Source organism: Notolabrus celidotus, chromosome 17 (genome assembly GCF_009762535.1).
Source record: "Notolabrus celidotus isolate fNotCel1 chromosome 17, fNotCel1.pri, whole genome shotgun sequence".
Taxonomy (NCBI): domain Eukaryota; kingdom Metazoa; phylum Chordata; class Actinopteri; order Labriformes; family Labridae; genus Notolabrus; species Notolabrus celidotus.
In genome coordinates, this window is record NC_048288.1 from 25,257,217 (window position 1) to 25,273,484 (window position 16,268).

The window sequence follows — 16,268 nt, forward strand, 5'->3', positions numbered from 1 at the left end:
CTGCTACACACTACCTACGCATGTAGTAGGCAGTAGGTACTGCCTACTACATGCTGCGTTTGAATTTAGTATGTAGTATGATTGTTCTGCTCTGTTGGGTTTGGTCTGCAGTATGCTGAGACAGACGTCACTGGATGTCTGGTTTCAGAAAGCGGAAGTAAACAACGGCCAAGCTGATAGTGAAACTGCTTCTTTTGCATCACTTTTGATTTAAAAAGTTAAGAAGTGGTTTATATTTAATTAAATAATTGTCACAGCACCTAAAAAAAGGAGTTTGCCCTGTCAAAAAAGAAGAAAAAAGAAAAAGCGTAACGAGCGCTGTGTATTGTTGGAAACAGTACCGGAGGCAGACTGAAATTTTCCCAAATCAGTTTGACATCCGGGTAGTTTTGGCATACTGCAGATTTTGCTCTTTTTCACATACTGCTTACTGAATTTAGGCCAAATCAGTCCCCACTGCTAGTATAGTAGGCGGTTTGAAAAAAGCCCATGTCTGTGTTTCGTAAGAAAATAGTGCAAAATGAACGGCCCATGTTTCCTCAGTAGAGCATACACCTAAACCAAGATGTCTGTGTGGGTCTGAGTTTCTCAAAATGAGCTAAATTACGTGGCAGAACCGGCCCCATGTGTACGAGCTGTTTCTCCCTGGAGTTTCTCAAAGGGGCCGAGGTGAGCGACATCCATTGTGGCTGCTTCAATTACTCGTGACATAAAACTCATACAACCCCCACTTCAGAAAACCTGAAACATCCCTTTAAATCATTTTTCATTATTAGAAAGAAAGCCCAGAGCTCCATAATGCTTCATCTGGCTAGCACTACTCTTATGGCCTTCAATATTTCACTTCACTCTGCGCTCTCATCACAGTTTATTCTAGGAACAGTCCATTCTCATTCTGAAAGCATCAAATATAGGTTTTCACACCCTTCAGCAATCAATACAGAAACATAAGTATACCTCAGAGTCTCCATTAGACTCAATGGGCTATCCACAAACTGGAGTGTAAACCTATCAGGTGTTATTACCATTAGATGCTTTGATAAACAGATGTTAGTGACGCGGTAGAAAAAGAGACGAGAAAGTTCACTTGTGGCCACGGCTGGGGGTTAAATCAAAAAGGGAAGGTCAAACCAATTAATGTAAAGTTCTTAGCTCTTTAGTTGACTTCAACTTCCAGCACAAGGGAAAGATTTTCACTCAAACCACCTCCTTTAAAATGGTATTCTTCTCTTATTGATGTCAGCACAGTCATGCCTCGGTTTGTTTACCAACCTCGGTCCTGCTTTCTTGTTGCCCCAGATTTATAGACCAACTAACTCAGTCAGAGGTCACCAAGGAGACAAGCAATCAGCCGAGCACAGGTACCCCATGACCTCTGATGTCAAGCTGCTACAGGAGGATACAGCCGCAGCATACCGATAACAGCCCAGTGCTCACAGGTGGAGCAGAAAAATCTATACCTCATCTTCTGATACTCCTAACAGAAATGATGGTGTGAAATGATGAAATAGAGCTCTTTGTTACATGAAGAAAACACCACAAACACCTGGAGATTGGTTCAGTCTGCAGCTCACACAAACTAATCATTAAATGAAAAAGTAAATGAACAATAAACTCTACACAAGTGCCATTTGCAGGAGGAATTTATTGCATTACATTGTAAGATTCTGCACACCTGAGAGTTCTTCATTTAAATCCTTTGATACTTTTGTGATGACTTCAACGTGAAATTTTAATAATTTACAAAAGAACCAAAAAATCTTTGAAGGAAATACTTTCATCACTTCACACAGTGGTTGCAATGATCTCCTTTGTGAGTTTGTTTACAGTAAATCAGAGGCATGAAAGCATGAGAACAAAGAGGGGGAAGCTTGAACAGACGTACAAAACATCATTGTCGTTTGTCGGAAAATATTCTCTTCAGATTCCTTTGAGTTGCCTTTGATTACAATACGAAGAGCAAGGCGCCCTCAAGTACACTGCTCAGTGAAGATGGTAACACTTTCAATATGCAGTTTTTATGCTAAAGCCCATGTGAGGGGTTTACTGGCTGTGCAACAGATTGAGATTAATATTGATGCCTTTCAATTATATTGAAAAGCAGCTGCTTTGACTTGAATTGATAATCAAGTAAATTATAATGTCTGCACCATAGACTGTGTAATAAATGGACGTAGTATCCGTGACATCACCCATCTGTTTCTGAAGCGTTGTATGAAGCAAATAGTCGGCGGGAGCCGTATTAGAAATACTGACTCAACCTAACTTCTGTTGAGCTAGTGTGAGGTAAAGAGGCGGGCTTTGAGCCTCCTCGCCAAGTGCTACAGTGTTCCCGCCTGTCAATCAAGTCAGCTGTGACTCTCATAATGGAAAACTTGTAATCTTAATATCTTCAAAACTGCCTTATGATTAAATTCACATCTGGAAAGTTTGTGCCGTTCGAGAAATGAGCTATCCAGACTACACGCGTTTTTTATACCTGTCTGTAACCATGTTTATTTCTGCTGTAAAGATCGTCTTTTTTGAATGGGTGTGTATGTGGTTTCTGGTACTTCCAGCTTCAAGTGGACACTCGAGGAACTGCAGTTTTTAACACTTCCACATTGGCTTCAATTCACATGGCCAGAGGTTGCTGACTGGGAATAATAGCAGATGAAATGATTTAGAGATTCCGAAAAAATTCCCTTTTCTATCAATTTTCAAATCAAATATTCAGATCGAGTGATACATTCCACTGTTAAAAGATGGCAAGATGAGATTGTTTTTTATTCTTACACAACTAATTATTGTTACAGCAGTTCATTTTTTAAGAAGACATGCATAACATTTGTACTTGTACTTGCTCTCGTGAATTTTTTTCTGATGATTTGTCACATGTGACAGTAAACAGAATATTTTGTAGGTTGTGACGGACAGCCAGACTAAATTAAGAAGACTTAAGATGTCACGTTAGTGGGCGCGGACTTGCGGGGGTGGCCCTGGTTCGACTCCAGCCTGCGGCATCGTTCCCGCATGTCACTCCCCCACCCTCTCCCAGTTTCCTATGCTACCAACTGTCTTCTCCTCTATAAAATAAAAGGTTAGACTGATACGGATTCATTATAAAGAAAAAAAAAAGAAAAAATGTCACCTTGGGTTTTTTAAAACGGTATTGTTCATTTTGTAGTATTTCTGATGTTATATAATCTACTTCATTCATGGAGAAAATAATCAACATATACATTACATATATTGATAAAGAAAACATAACAATTAGTTATAAAGCGGAGACAATTCTGCATAAAATATCTGATGTTCCTAAAATCCATCTAACAATCGGCAGCTGCTTGAAACACAATGTTCCAATCACAAACAAGGTCCGACTGTTATAAGAGTAGCCTCTTTGATTTCCAACTCATCCCCAGCCCTCATATTTGCATGAAATGTCAGAAAGAATTGGAAGTTTCCTTCATTTCATACATCCAACACAGAGAAATACAGTGCAACAGCAGGTCACTGTTTGTACCCAGAGTTAACCACAGCCTCATTTTCAAAGTCCATTACAGCTGTGAGAAGAGTTGAGCAGCATTGTCAATATTTACAGGTTCCTTTGGTGGCTCTCTGACGATCTGAAAAGACAGAAGAGTAATTATTTAGTACATCAAAGAAGTTTAAATGTTAGATGAAAAAGAAGTGCTGGAAATGTGACGACTTTGCGTCTCTACCTGTGTTTTTTTCTTTGGTTCTGGAGCAACAGACTTGGAAACACTTGTAACATCCCTCTGGACTTCTGTGAAGATCTGATTGAGGTTCTCCACTTTTTCATTTTTCACCGCATTGATCTGTAAAGCCACAAATTATAAAAGAGCAGGTGAAACAGGACTTCAAACAAGAATGAGTAAGAAAACAACAACAAGAGGAAGAGATCTTACGTGTTTGAGTGTTGTTGTGACGGGTTTGGCTTTGTTCTTTACTTTCAAGTGCTTGTTTGCAACTTGAAAGACATTCTTCTGTTTTTTCCCTTTTTGTTTATTCTTTCCCATGATACCTGGGGGGAGAAAAACGATCAGCATGGAAAGGCAGCAAGAAGAAATTAAATTTCAGCTCCATTGCCTCGGTTTTATCCAGAGTTTTCTCCTTCACTTGTTTCAAATCTAAAAGTGTTGTATTTGGCTGCTTTAAAGTTGTTTTCCCAGCACTGATCACACAGGCTCAATGGTCTAAAATACGATTAGTAATACTTCGGTTTACTCCTAAAAAAAAAAAGCTCACTCCTGGGGGCAGAAAGTCTCAAAAACTTTAAGAGTTTTCAGAGTCGGGCAGAAGAAATTAAAGCAATACATCTTTCAGACACTTAAACTTTTGCAGCAAATCTCCAGGCGTCACAGTGTTGAGACTTTTATTTTGAAAGGGAGAGCAACAAGCTGCTTCATCATTTTTTTCTAATTGTACTTCTTGCAGTCATATTTTTAACTTATTTTTATTCTCTTTTTTTCCTTTTTGTCCTACTTATGCTGTGGATTTTGTTCCTAAAAGGGAAGCTGACGCACTCACTGGGAACCAAATTTACCTATGGGTACAAATACCTGACCTAACCTACCTGAAGATATCATATGGAAAGTCCAAAAACTGAGGGCCCATCCCACATGAGTGTGATCCACTAAAAGTAATCATATAACTGATCATACATTTCAAGATAAGACAAGATAAAATATGGCACATTTGACCCAATAATACTGGCTAATAATTCAATATATTATGTTATGTTTTTGTTATGTTATTGTTAACTACAACTCACGGTCATATTATATACCCATTTATTTTTTATTTATTGCTTAATCTGTCATTACCAGACCATAATCACACCATGTCAACCTTTCACTACTGAATCATTGTTAATACTGCCTGTAATTACTGCTATTTAATCTAAATTCCATTGTAACACTGTATATATCTCAATTGTATTCTAGCTTTATTTATATATTTTTATTTTTACTTATTTTATTTTATTTTATTTTACTTATTGAAACTTCTTCTTGATTGTACTTGTGTCTGGGTTGCTGTAACAACTGAATTCCCCCCCGGGGGATCAATAAAGTAATATCTTATCTTATCTTAATAGATGGTCTTAGAACGTGTAATCTCTTGTTTATTTTAGCTTCACTTTGCTTGTGTCCCAGCTTTGACATGTATTAGTCCATCAGACAAACAAGAGTCCTACTTCTTACTCATGTAAACAAATGTCATGAGTCTGAAGCTTTATCCATATCTCTATTACTCTACTGAGAGGATAACCAAATGTTGTTGCTAGCTAGCTCTCTGCCTGTTTCACACATGAGGCTTCGTTCGTGTTTTAATCTCACATTTAAAAATAATAAAAAAAGCTCCTTGATTTCACTTTTTGTCCTACAAAATCAGCGCGACCATGATTTAGCGACAAAACAATAGATAAAGACACTAACTCACCGTTTTCACAGAGCAACAAATGTGTGTTGATATCCTCATGTGCTGCTGGTACCAGCGTGCTTCCTTAACTACGTCACTAATGTGCGACGAATGCAGGTTTCCATGGTTTCCACCAGCTGCAGTTCATGGATGTTGTTATATTAGAGGCATTTTTAGGTGTTACAAAGAAAGACTGACAAAAAAGAAAAGGGAGAAGTTTGTCTCTGTTGAACAAATATAAAATTACACTATGTGAAGTGCACATAGTCTTGTCGACTAAGTTATCCACATAAAGCGCCTTTATTTTGAAAGAGAAAGGAAAGGCTAAGGCGGAAACGTGTGGTGATTGACCATATATGTACATTTCCCCTTTTCGTCTCATCAAATATAAATTATTTTTACTGGCCGTGCTATAACGTCGACATTTACTATTATTTTTTTTATTTTAAGTAAGGTTAATTTCGGTAAATAATAAAATAAAATAAAACAAAATAAAAAATAATCCCGAGTGCACTTCCGTTCTAAAATTTTCAAAATAAGAGCAGATCGTTCTGGAGCAAATATTTTTACTTGATTTTTAAAATCTGATTTAACAAATGCAATGAAAGCAACTCACTGTTGTGCTATTTTGTTTTACATGGTGATCCCTTGATCATTCTAGTGGAAATCACTGAGGCTATGTTTTAATATACTGAAACTTGAAATGAATAATTACATAATTAAAACAGTCCTACTCACCATTTTAGCCTGTTTATTAGTTATATTTGACTATCTTTTCTCGTTAATCATATCATTTCATCAAGAATTATAATGTAATGTCTGATAAAGCTCTGTGATTTATTTCATTTTCTCTAAAGGCATTGTAATATGTATGCAAGTTTCCTATAATAATTGTAGTTATCCAACACCTTCAATAAAGGTTTCTTCAAAAAAAAAACAAAAAAAACCTCCCAGTGCATCCTACAAATATCTAGGTGTACACCTGGACAACAAGTTGGACTGGTCCCTTAACACAGATTCACTCTACAGGAAGAGGCAGAGCCGCCTCTTTTTCTTAAGGAGGCTCAGATTCTTAGACATCTGCAGTAAGATACTGCAGATGTTTTATCAGTCTGTTGTGGCAAGTGTGTTATTCTCTGCTGCAGTCTGCTGCAGGGGAAGCAGTATAAAACACAAAAAGAAGGTGGCACTGTGGTTGGAACCAGGTTGGACTCACTGGGGGTTGCGGTGGAGAGATGCACACAGAAGAAGCTAGAGGCCATTCTAAATTACACAGATCATCCACTTCACAACTTCTTTGTGGACCAGAGAAACAGCAGCAGTGGACGGCTCATCTCTCTGTGCTGCAGGACTGAGAGGTATAGAAAATCATTCATCCCTGCAGCCATTAGGCTTCATAACTCTCTAATCAATGGGAGATGAGCTAACAGACACCTGAATTACTTGTTTTATGGGATTTTTATAATTGTTTCTGCCAGACACCTGCATTTCCCTTCAGGAATTAATAAAGTACATTCTATTCTATTCTATTCTATTCTATTCTATTCTATTCTATTCTATACTCCTTTGCAATATTTACTGCATTTGATTAATTAAAAATAATTTTCACTGTTGGTATTGTTTTTTTCTTGCATATCCACATGGTAAACCACACAAAATATAAAGACAGATTCAGGGCTTCACACTTCAAAATTGGTTTTCTATGACAAGCCTTTTAGTCTCATTAAAAGACAGCAGGTGGCGCCATGGTACCACTACAACTCAGCTCATAACAGGTGTCTGTTTCCTCTGAAAACTGTGAGCTTTCTTTGTACTCAAATCTGCACTCACCACTAGGATGTAATCCAACTCTTAAAGAGAGGCAGCAGCTTTAGGCCTTGTTTTCCTTATGCTGCATTTTAAAGGATCACCTGCAAACTCTGTTATTTTGATCATTTATATTTACAAACACTGCTTCACCTCATGGTTTGATTCAATTAAGATAAGCAGGGCACTTTATGATAGTTTCCCATAAAATTGAGACCTGTGAAGAATATACATACCAACATTGCCACAGCTTAACAATTGCACGTCATGATTTGTACATTGTGCTGTAGCTATCAGAGGACACAGAGTTAGCTTTCTTGCAAATCATCAGATGTGCATAACTGCAGCAGAAGCATCATAGATAGTCAAATCGTGTGCAACAGGCCTTCAGGTTGTTATCTGTCTGTGTGCAAGAAAAGGGAAGATAATGTGTCAGTCCTTATCCAACAGTTCTTTCAAAAAAAGACATGATATCCTAACACATTTTCATTCAACATGCATGACTTATTATCATTTTGAATTGTCTAGTTTGGAGAATTTGAGGTCAAAAGTCCGTCCTAATTTCCTTAGACTCAGTCCTAAATATTAATAATGACTGACTTCAAGGTGGCAGTAGTTTAATATCAAAATCAATCAACTACTCTGTTAAACTCCAGAAAACACCTTTAATATTAACTGTGCTGTTTTAATTATTACATTACAATAATTATTGCTTATATTTCTGTTGGATGTTCACCGATTTTGTCTCCCAAATCCCAACAAGTTGGTCAATATTTGATCATGAATTTAATTGTGTCACGACTTAAAGGTCTGTAGTGATATTATCTGTGTCACTGCTTTCGGTTTGAAGGTGACACGCGGCTGCATGCTGCCACGTTATTCCGTTACTTCCTGTCATGACAGGCGAGTCGGACGCGTAAACTGGAAGGTGGGAAAAGGCGCTCGGTATGTTGAACGAGGGGAATTATTCAGCAGCTTAAACTGAGGCTTGTTAATGAGGACTTTACTACCGCAGAGAGAGAGAGAGAGAGAGAGAGAGAGAGAGAGAGAGAGAGAGAGAGAGATAGGGGATAGGAGAGAGGGAGAGAGAGAGATTAGGAAGAGAGAGAGAGGGAGAGAGAGAGAGAGAGAGAGAGAGGAGAGAGAGAGAGAGAGAGAGGAGAGAGAGAGAGAGAGAGAGATCCTCATTGATCCACAGTGTTGCAGCGCTGCGTTGCGGCGCATCTAAAACTCCTCCCGGTCATTGCGCGGACATCATGTGGCCAACAACAGGCTGACAGACACACCGCTCACTGGGGACCCTATATAAGCTCTGCAGCTGTCAGGTGGAGGGCACTGGCTGCTCTGCACTTAGGGAACGACTCGTTTTATTGGGGATTACAGACAGACACTCATAGATCCACACTGCAAGAATGTCTTGGGGATACGCATGCAACAACGGTGAGGCACCTAATTGCACGTACACATGCTGTAATGTAGGGGTGACATTTCTGAGAGGAATGTTAAAAACCAGTCATACCAGCAGAGAGTGTGCGGGATGAATGGAAACATGGATCACTGCAGAGATTTCTTAATTATGCGCATTTGGGGGGTTTCATGCGCATTTAAGCACCAACACCCCCCCAAATGCGCAATTAACCTCATTTAAAAACATGCTTATGCAATAAATTCATCATTTCAAACTCCTATTATTTCTAGGACCTGACAAATGGGCCGATAACTTCCCTATTGCCAATGGAGTCCGCCAGTCTCCCATTGACATCGTCCCTGGTGCAGCATCCTACGACGCGGGGCTGAAGCCGCTCAACCTGAAGTACGACCCCTCCAACTGCCTCGAGATCCTCAACAACGGACATTCCTTCCAAGTGACCTTCGCAGATGACTCCGACAGCTCAAGTTAGTGTGACATGAATATTGTATGACTTCGGAGAGCCAACACGGCTTGATATCAACTATCCAGAATCTGATTTAGAAATATACGCACTGTAATATATCGCGTTGCTCATAAGAAAACAAAATATTTTCCTCTATTTGACATCATAATCGAATTACTCGCAAATAGATTAGAGGAGCTAGACGCATTTTGGACTCAGGTTTGCAGACAAAGACCATCAGGGCACTGATGCTGATTTACAGGATGCAGCAGCCTCCTGTCCAAAATGCGCATTAAGGTGAAATGGATGCTGCTTTGTTTTTACTCTGCAGGTCTGACAGAGTAAAGGACTCACGCATGCTACTATAATGAATATCTATATGGATGCACTTATTTATTACCATAGATTCAGACTAGAGAGATTTAGAGAACAAAGAGGTGAACAAAAGTGTTTTTTTATTTAAAAAATGTAAACTTAAAACGATCAAATATTTAAAGAAAATGTATTTAACATTTCTATTTTGGTGTTGCTTTAATTTCACTCTTCTAATAAGAGCAATTTTGGTGAATAGGCTGCAGGGGCTCCATTCAAATGCTAAGCACAAAGCAGGCACACTAATTGAATTGGTAATGTAACCCCTGTTAAACCTTTCCCACGCCAACTCTTTTCTTCTGGCACTGAGGTCAAAATCTTAAAAAAAACAACCTCCCTTACACTTGAAATAAGCCTTCGCAGGATAATGCATTAATAAGCTCATCAGACTTTTAACTAAAAATATTAAACACAACATTCTCCTCCCTAGAATAAAAGATGGAGGCCCTGCATTCTTCCTCCGCTTTGTTCCGTTGCATTCAAAAGAGGAGCGATTGTTTGTGCTTCTTCAGTGTGAAGGATTTTTTGGATGCTCCAGTCGTCTGTTAAGCTGACCGAGATAGATAATGAAGATTACATAATCGACACAATCACACAGATTATTTCAGCTGGACACGCATCAAGATGTAAATTCATTTTTCTAAGAATGCGACCTAGATGAATTAGAGTCTCTTAATTCTTCCTGCATGTTTCACAGTGCTTAGTTTCCACCGTGCCCTTCTAAATAAAGGACAGGCTAAGTCTGCCTGTCATAGTCATACATCATGTTATTCACTATGAGTGTGTACAGTGGAAAAGATTACTATCATACCCTCTTCTGTTTTCCAATAATCCCTTTAAGAACAACACAACCTCAGCTCCGCACCTCCTTATCATTTCAGCGCGACCGTATAGACTCAGATATCCTGCTCGGAGAAGGCAGCGTGTGTGTTTAAGTGTGTGTCTTTTGTAACCCTGCACTAAAAATAACACAATATACTGGATTATCTGCTGCTGTTTGGACAACTTTGTAAACTGCAAATAGATCCATTATGTAACACTGAAGGGAGGTTTGATGTTAACAATACCTGGACATCACTTCAGACTGATTGTGACGCTCACTTTGACCGTCTTGCATAACAGGAACTGAGTCTGCTTCCACATAAAAGGAAGTCTGTCAGTGACACAAGTATCTGTGATTCTGTGTATAAACACTCAAGTCTTACTCACCCATGTTAACTTATTCCTTGTGTGTTTAAAACTCTATCATTGTCATTTTTTTAAACAATATTGCACAGTTGAGGCGAGTGAAGAATCACTGCCCACTCTGTGTGGAATGAGCTGATGTGTGTATGTCTGTTCTGCAGCTCTGAAAGACGGACCAATCTCAGGGACCTACAGGCTCAAGCAGTTTCATTTCCACTGGGGAAAGTCTGACGACAGAGGCTGTGAGCACACCGTGGCCGGGACCAAGTATCCTTCTGAGGTACGGATACTCAGAGCTAACACGATGATGATATATCATATTCAGACAGCCTTCTTTTGTTACCTGTAGAAATTGACTAGACTAGATTAATCTGTATTTTATTGTAGGTTAAATTGAAATATCACAGCTGAAGAGGGCTGTATGATTTAGCACATTTAAGCTTCTTTTAAAAACGCAAGCTAGGCAGAGACTAGTTGCAGACATTCAGCAAAAAAGGCTGAATGTGACACCACAAACATAAACACAGTGAGGACTCATGACTGCCAGCTAGCTCATGGGTCATGTGGGTCACGGGGGAGGGATATTTAAACATTTCAGGGTTTCATTGGTTGCAAAATTAGTAAGTGCCCCAGAGAGCAGAATGAGTCATCAAAATTTGACTTGGGGATGTTTAACTCTAAACTGCACTGATTTTGAAACTGATTAGCATATTCTGATGTTTTTTTTCAATTCCTCTTTGTACTACTTTCTGTCTCTTTTCCAAACAATTTATACGATTTTATGTATATTAATTCTTGCCAGCTGGATTTCTCTGGTTATGCAAATGCATTACAACAATGACATTACTTTAAATAACTCTGTTTCAACACTCATCCATTCTATTTTATTTTCTTTCCAGCTCCATCTGGTGCACTGGAACACCAAATACCCAAGTTTTGGTGAGGCAGCCAGCCAGCCTGATGGTCTTGCTGTTGTTGGAGTATTCCTGAAGGTCAGTAGCATTACATGTAGTTCATCTGAATCAGAATCAGAAATGCTTAATACTAGTATTGCACACCGTTTTATTGCACAGATAACTATCTAGTTTAGATTCTGGTGTTGAGGTAGATAATTACATAATAAGGTGTTAATAGTTAATAGCTGCTGGTGGTGAAATAGTCCTCAGACAGAGTATCAGATGCGATGTGATGATGCTGTTTGCTGATGATGGTGTAGTTTACCTTTAACATTTTGTGTAAATCATTCTTCTACAGATCGGGGCTAAGAACGACAACCTCCAGAAGGTTCTTGATGCCTTTGATTCCATCAAGGCCAAAGTAAGTTTGTATAAAAACAGTGTTTTTTTTAGATCCTTGGGTTTTAAAGGTTTATGATCATAAATGTGACTGTACGTCTTTTAACTTTCTTAATTTTCTTTAGGGCAAGCAGACTACTTTCGCAGGCTTCGATCCTTCCACCCTGCTCCCTAGCTGTCTGGACTACTGGACCTATGATGGCTCTCTGACCACACCCCCTCTGCTGGAAAGCGTCACCTGGATTGTCTGCAAGGAGCCAATCAGTGTCAGCTGTGAGCAGGTATGTCTCTGCTCACTGAGCTCATTCAGCAATAGCAAAGGGATTGGCAGCATGCCCACAGTCTAGAATAGCCCTGTCTGCAAATCCTCTCTCACACTACGATCTAAATCAAGGGCTTAATTGTTCAGATTAGCTGCACGGCTGCAAGGAGAAGAGGAAGCCTCTGTATTAGGGGAAAGGTGATACAGATGCCTTCACTTTCAAAATGTTAAAAAAAGACAGGAGGGAACGAGAGCAAACATCAGTTCACACACATACAGGCTGGTGAGGTTGCATCACCACAGTATGTCTGTGTTAGTATGTGGGGAGTTTACAGGAAGTGTTCGACCCACACATGTTTCACACTCAGTGGGTGAAGAGACAAACCTTCACTGTGGGATTTCATCCATAACTGAGCAACCACAGTACACATACCTGCATTTGTTGAGTATTTACCTCTAAAATTACAGCTAAACCCTCGACTGAAAAAGGTGTTTGACTTCAAACCACCCATTAATCCAAACTAACACCCTCTGTGTACAGGTTTGTCCTTGTGGTTAGAGTCTATGGACCATGTGAAAATTAACACAGCATGGTCAAATGTTTACTTCATGGCTGTGAGTAGGTGTCTCAAGGGTAAACATGTGAGAAGTGTTGACATAACCTTTAGACTCAGTGCCATATGAGGCATGTCAGGGGACTTGGAAGTTAATCGTGAAAAGTAAACCATCAAGTAATAAGTGCCATTAGTTAATAATTAGGTATTAGAGCATTTTGAGAGCAAACATGCAGAATTATGTTGTACCAGTTGTTAAAAATAAGTCACTGTGTACATTAAACTCAAGTGGCTGAGGCACCACCAGAGACTCATTCTTCAGCTTCAGTTAATGACAAATCTCTTGACATCTTACACCATCCTTCAGACACTGACTTACTCTTCCTGATGTGATACAATAGTTAGACATTTAAGAAAAAATACTCTCATACCTGTACCAGTGAAGTAAAGCTAACTCCAGCAGAAAGCAGCTTATTTTAGCATTAAGACTAGAAATAGAGGATAGCTCTCTTTAGTTTGCTCGCAAAACTGCAGGCTAAATCCGGAGCTAGCTAACATAGACTTAGCTTAAAGACTCAAAGCAGTACGCTACCGAAACATGTAGATTTTACAATCGTCAACATAAAATATAATATGAATTTTAAATACTAGAGTAGAGTTAGATTAAAATAGTAAAAGTTGTAAAATGTGTTAAATTTAGGCTACACTGGAAGCAAGTAAACTACTAAAAACATGTACACTTAGTTTGTTTTTTCTTTATAAAGATATACAGGGAATTAAACTCAACTTTTGAAATCCTAAGATTAACTTTTTAGTTTGATAAGAAGGTTTATAGCCCTCACAGCTCCGTTAGCTAAATTTCAGGCGACACCCAGCTAGCTTAAACCTAGCTTAATGACTAGAAGTAACAAATCAGCCCAATACAACATCTTAACACCGTTTTTTTGTATGGATTAAGCAAGCAAGCTATACAATTTGAATTAGTGAGCTTTAGGGCCGCTGAAAGTTAGATTTTTAGTTTAGACAGCCATGCTAGCCGTTTCTTCCAGTTTATTGCCTACGTGAGGCTAACTGGCTGCTAGCTTGAATGTAAAAGCACAGATAGGTAGGTTTTTTTCCCCGCAAATTTGAAGCACGAAGTGACACTTTTGGGTGTTTTTTTAACCAATATATTAAAGTATTCCTGTAGGTATCAACAAAACCAGCTGCTAAACTTTATTCCACAGTCCTGGGCTCTTTATCAAACTCTGTGTCTCTGCGGTGAGACTAGTGATGTGTTTTGTGAGTGACAGTCACAGAAGGTCAGAAGGAGTGACACAACCGTCTTCTCTCTTTTCACAGATGGCAAAATTCCGCGGCCTGCTGTTCTCCGGTGAAGGCGAACCCGAGTGCTGCATGGTGGACAACTACCGCCCCCCCCAGCCGCTCAAGGGTCGCGCCGTCCGTGCTTCCTTCAAGTAAAACCCCCTCCCCCTTTTTTGCCCTTTTTGCCCTCTTGCCCTCTCCCTTCCCCCGACCTTTAGTCAAACGCCTGGAGTTACCTCTGTAGCAGTGAGCCACAAAGCACACATATCTCTCTCCGTCCAATTTTGAAAAGAAATTAAATTCCTGTGGCCCGTTGCTTTTTACGCCGGGCTGTGTAAATGTGAGGTGGAGCTCTTGCAAGGTTTTGTGTCTCTGTTTTTATGTCTGTAAGCCAGCAAAGATACCCTGTCATAATTTATTTTATAAGACAAACACTTCACAGTGGCTGCGACACATTAACTCGGATTTAGCATCTGGTGCCAGTTTTTTTAAAAGAGGCATTACAGCTGTGCGTGCTGCAGAAACACCACACTGAAAATGAAGATGAACTGTAGTCAAAATGGTGCTCATGAGGCAGCAGGAAGCAAGCTGAGTAAGCAGGGGGAAGATGAAACTATTTCACCATCTGTGAGGAGGGTAAGGTGCAGATAAAATGATGCATATATGGACACACACGTTACCCGTCTGTCTCTAATCTCCGGCTGACTGCCAGCCTCTGCATCACAGCAGCTTAATGAAACGCTGCAGCCGCCTCCATCACAACCGATTGACTCGGAAAATCCCCCTCTGGCACACACACACTCACACAAACAACACCACATGCACAACCTTGTGCAGACATGATGCCTATAGGCACTGACCTGCTTATTGAATTCAGTGTAGAGTAACCAAGGACATGAGGACAGAGCTTTTCTAGCACTGAACACCATGACGACGGCTTGTTTCTCAGTTTTTACAGTGTAATCTTTAAATCTTCATGTATGTCAACCCGTGTTGTGTTTTTTATAATTTTAATTTTTTTAGCCTGACTGGTTATCAAATTAAGTCTTAAGTGCTTCCTAAATTGTTTTGTAACCAAAAGATCACCTGCATTCTGATGACAATATTGCAATAGTTTGCAAAAAAACATCCTCTGCAGAATGAAAAACCTGCAATGTGTGGATTTGAATGTTTCGAGTGCTAAAGCTTAAAACGCACAGTCGCCCTGTGGGTGATACCATAGTGACTAATGCACAAAGCCAAGGAAGAAATGAACCTGCCAAGGAAGCCAAGGAAGGAGTGAACCTGCCAATAGATAAGATTACAGCGTCAGCCCGCTGTCAGGCCGTGTATAGGGAAGTCATTAACAAAAGATTGCATGAGGTTCCTGAAGTCCGCTGGTCTGGGCCCCATTTGCATCTTTAAACAATAAAGAAGTTGTTTCTGTATTTTCCAGAAAGATTGTAATTAGTTAAAAAGAAAAGCTAAATGCCTTATGCCAATCATTGTTAGGGCCGTCCCATGAGTTTCTGTTGTTGTCATTCTTTTTTGGAAGTGGACGTTTTACTAGTGGAATAAATATATTTTATGACTAACAAGTGTCTTCTGTTCTCCTTCTTTCTATACAATTCAGCATCATATTGATATTGATATGTTAAAATCCATCCAATTACTCAACATTTGAAAGCAATTATGTTCAGAACACAAATATCCCAAATGAGGTGCTGATAAAACTCATCTGTCTACTGTTTGTTACATGTATACATCTTCCCCTCAGGCTTTTATCATATATCTCTCCATCAAGCAAAATAAAATGAAAACTTAAAAGCACTTTCACTCTTAGTGGCTTTATGACACTCTTTGTACCCACAAAAGTTCAACACCAATTTGTCACACTGATTATTTGGCACCTTATCTCAAAGATTGGGGAATGCACCTTTGCACTTAGAAAGTCCCTGATATCTTTAGCAATAAAGTAAACAGGCTTATTTTCCATCTTCCAGTGTACCCCTGCAAACAACCACAGCAAGCTGGCTGTGAGGAGTGATAGAAGAGGTATTGATCCTTGCTTAAAAGGAATTGTAAAACATTTTTTGGAGGTAGACTTGGTGCAGAGTTAGAGGAAGGGATCAATAGCACTTTTCTAAATACAAAGCTGCAGACAGGATAGGGTAAACCTAGCTTAGCATGAAGAATAGAGACACAAACAGCT

The 16,268-nt window shown here is 39.4% G+C and overlaps 2 protein-coding genes across 2 annotated transcripts; one reads left to right on the top strand and one right to left on the bottom strand.

Annotated features, from left to right (window-relative positions):
* Positions 1-1,625: 1,625 nt before the first annotated feature.
* Positions 1,626-5,649, bottom strand: rbis (ribosomal biogenesis factor). Its single transcript, XM_034706066.1, has 4 exons — positions 5,446-5,649; positions 3,912-4,027; positions 3,705-3,821; positions 1,626-3,608 (listed from the first exon to the last, which is right to left on the bottom strand). The coding sequence occupies exons 2-4, from the start codon at positions 4,020-4,022 to the stop codon at positions 3,540-3,542; spliced, it is 297 nt and encodes a 98-aa protein (XP_034561957.1). The 5' UTR covers positions 4,023-4,027; positions 5,446-5,649; the 3' UTR covers positions 1,626-3,539.
* A 2,811-nt stretch (positions 5,650-8,460) lies between these two features.
* Positions 8,461-15,651, top strand: ca2 (carbonic anhydrase II). Its single transcript, XM_034706065.1, has 7 exons — positions 8,461-8,670; positions 8,929-9,126; positions 10,823-10,941; positions 11,561-11,653; positions 11,916-11,978; positions 12,082-12,237; positions 14,114-15,651. Exons 1-7 carry the CDS (start codon positions 8,643-8,645, stop codon positions 14,231-14,233), a joined length of 777 nt encoding a protein of 258 aa, XP_034561956.1. The 5' UTR covers positions 8,461-8,642; the 3' UTR covers positions 14,234-15,651.
* Positions 15,652-16,268: the final 617 nt, after the last annotated feature.

Bases quoted from the DNA above. Each gene is read 5' to 3' on its own strand.
- rbis (XM_034706066.1), bottom strand. From the start codon at position 4,022: ATGGGAAAGAATAAACAAAAAGGGAAAAAACAGAAGAATGTCTTTCAA. The intron at 3,822-3,911 runs GTAAGATCTCTT...GTGGCTTTACAG, and splicing joins TCACAACAACACTCAAACAC to ATCAATGCGGTGAAAAATGA. The intron at 3,609-3,704 runs GTAGAGACGCAA...CTGTCTTTTCAG, and splicing joins AACCAAAGAAAAAAACACAG to ATCGTCAGAGAGCCACCAAA.
- ca2 (XM_034706065.1), top strand. From the start codon at position 8,643: ATGTCTTGGGGATACGCATGCAACAACG. The intron at 8,671-8,928 runs GTGAGGCACCTA...TATTATTTCTAG, and splicing joins GGGATACGCATGCAACAACG to GACCTGACAAATGGGCCGAT. The intron at 10,942-11,560 runs GTACGGATACTC...TTTTCTTTCCAG, and splicing joins GGACCAAGTATCCTTCTGAG to CTCCATCTGGTGCACTGGAA.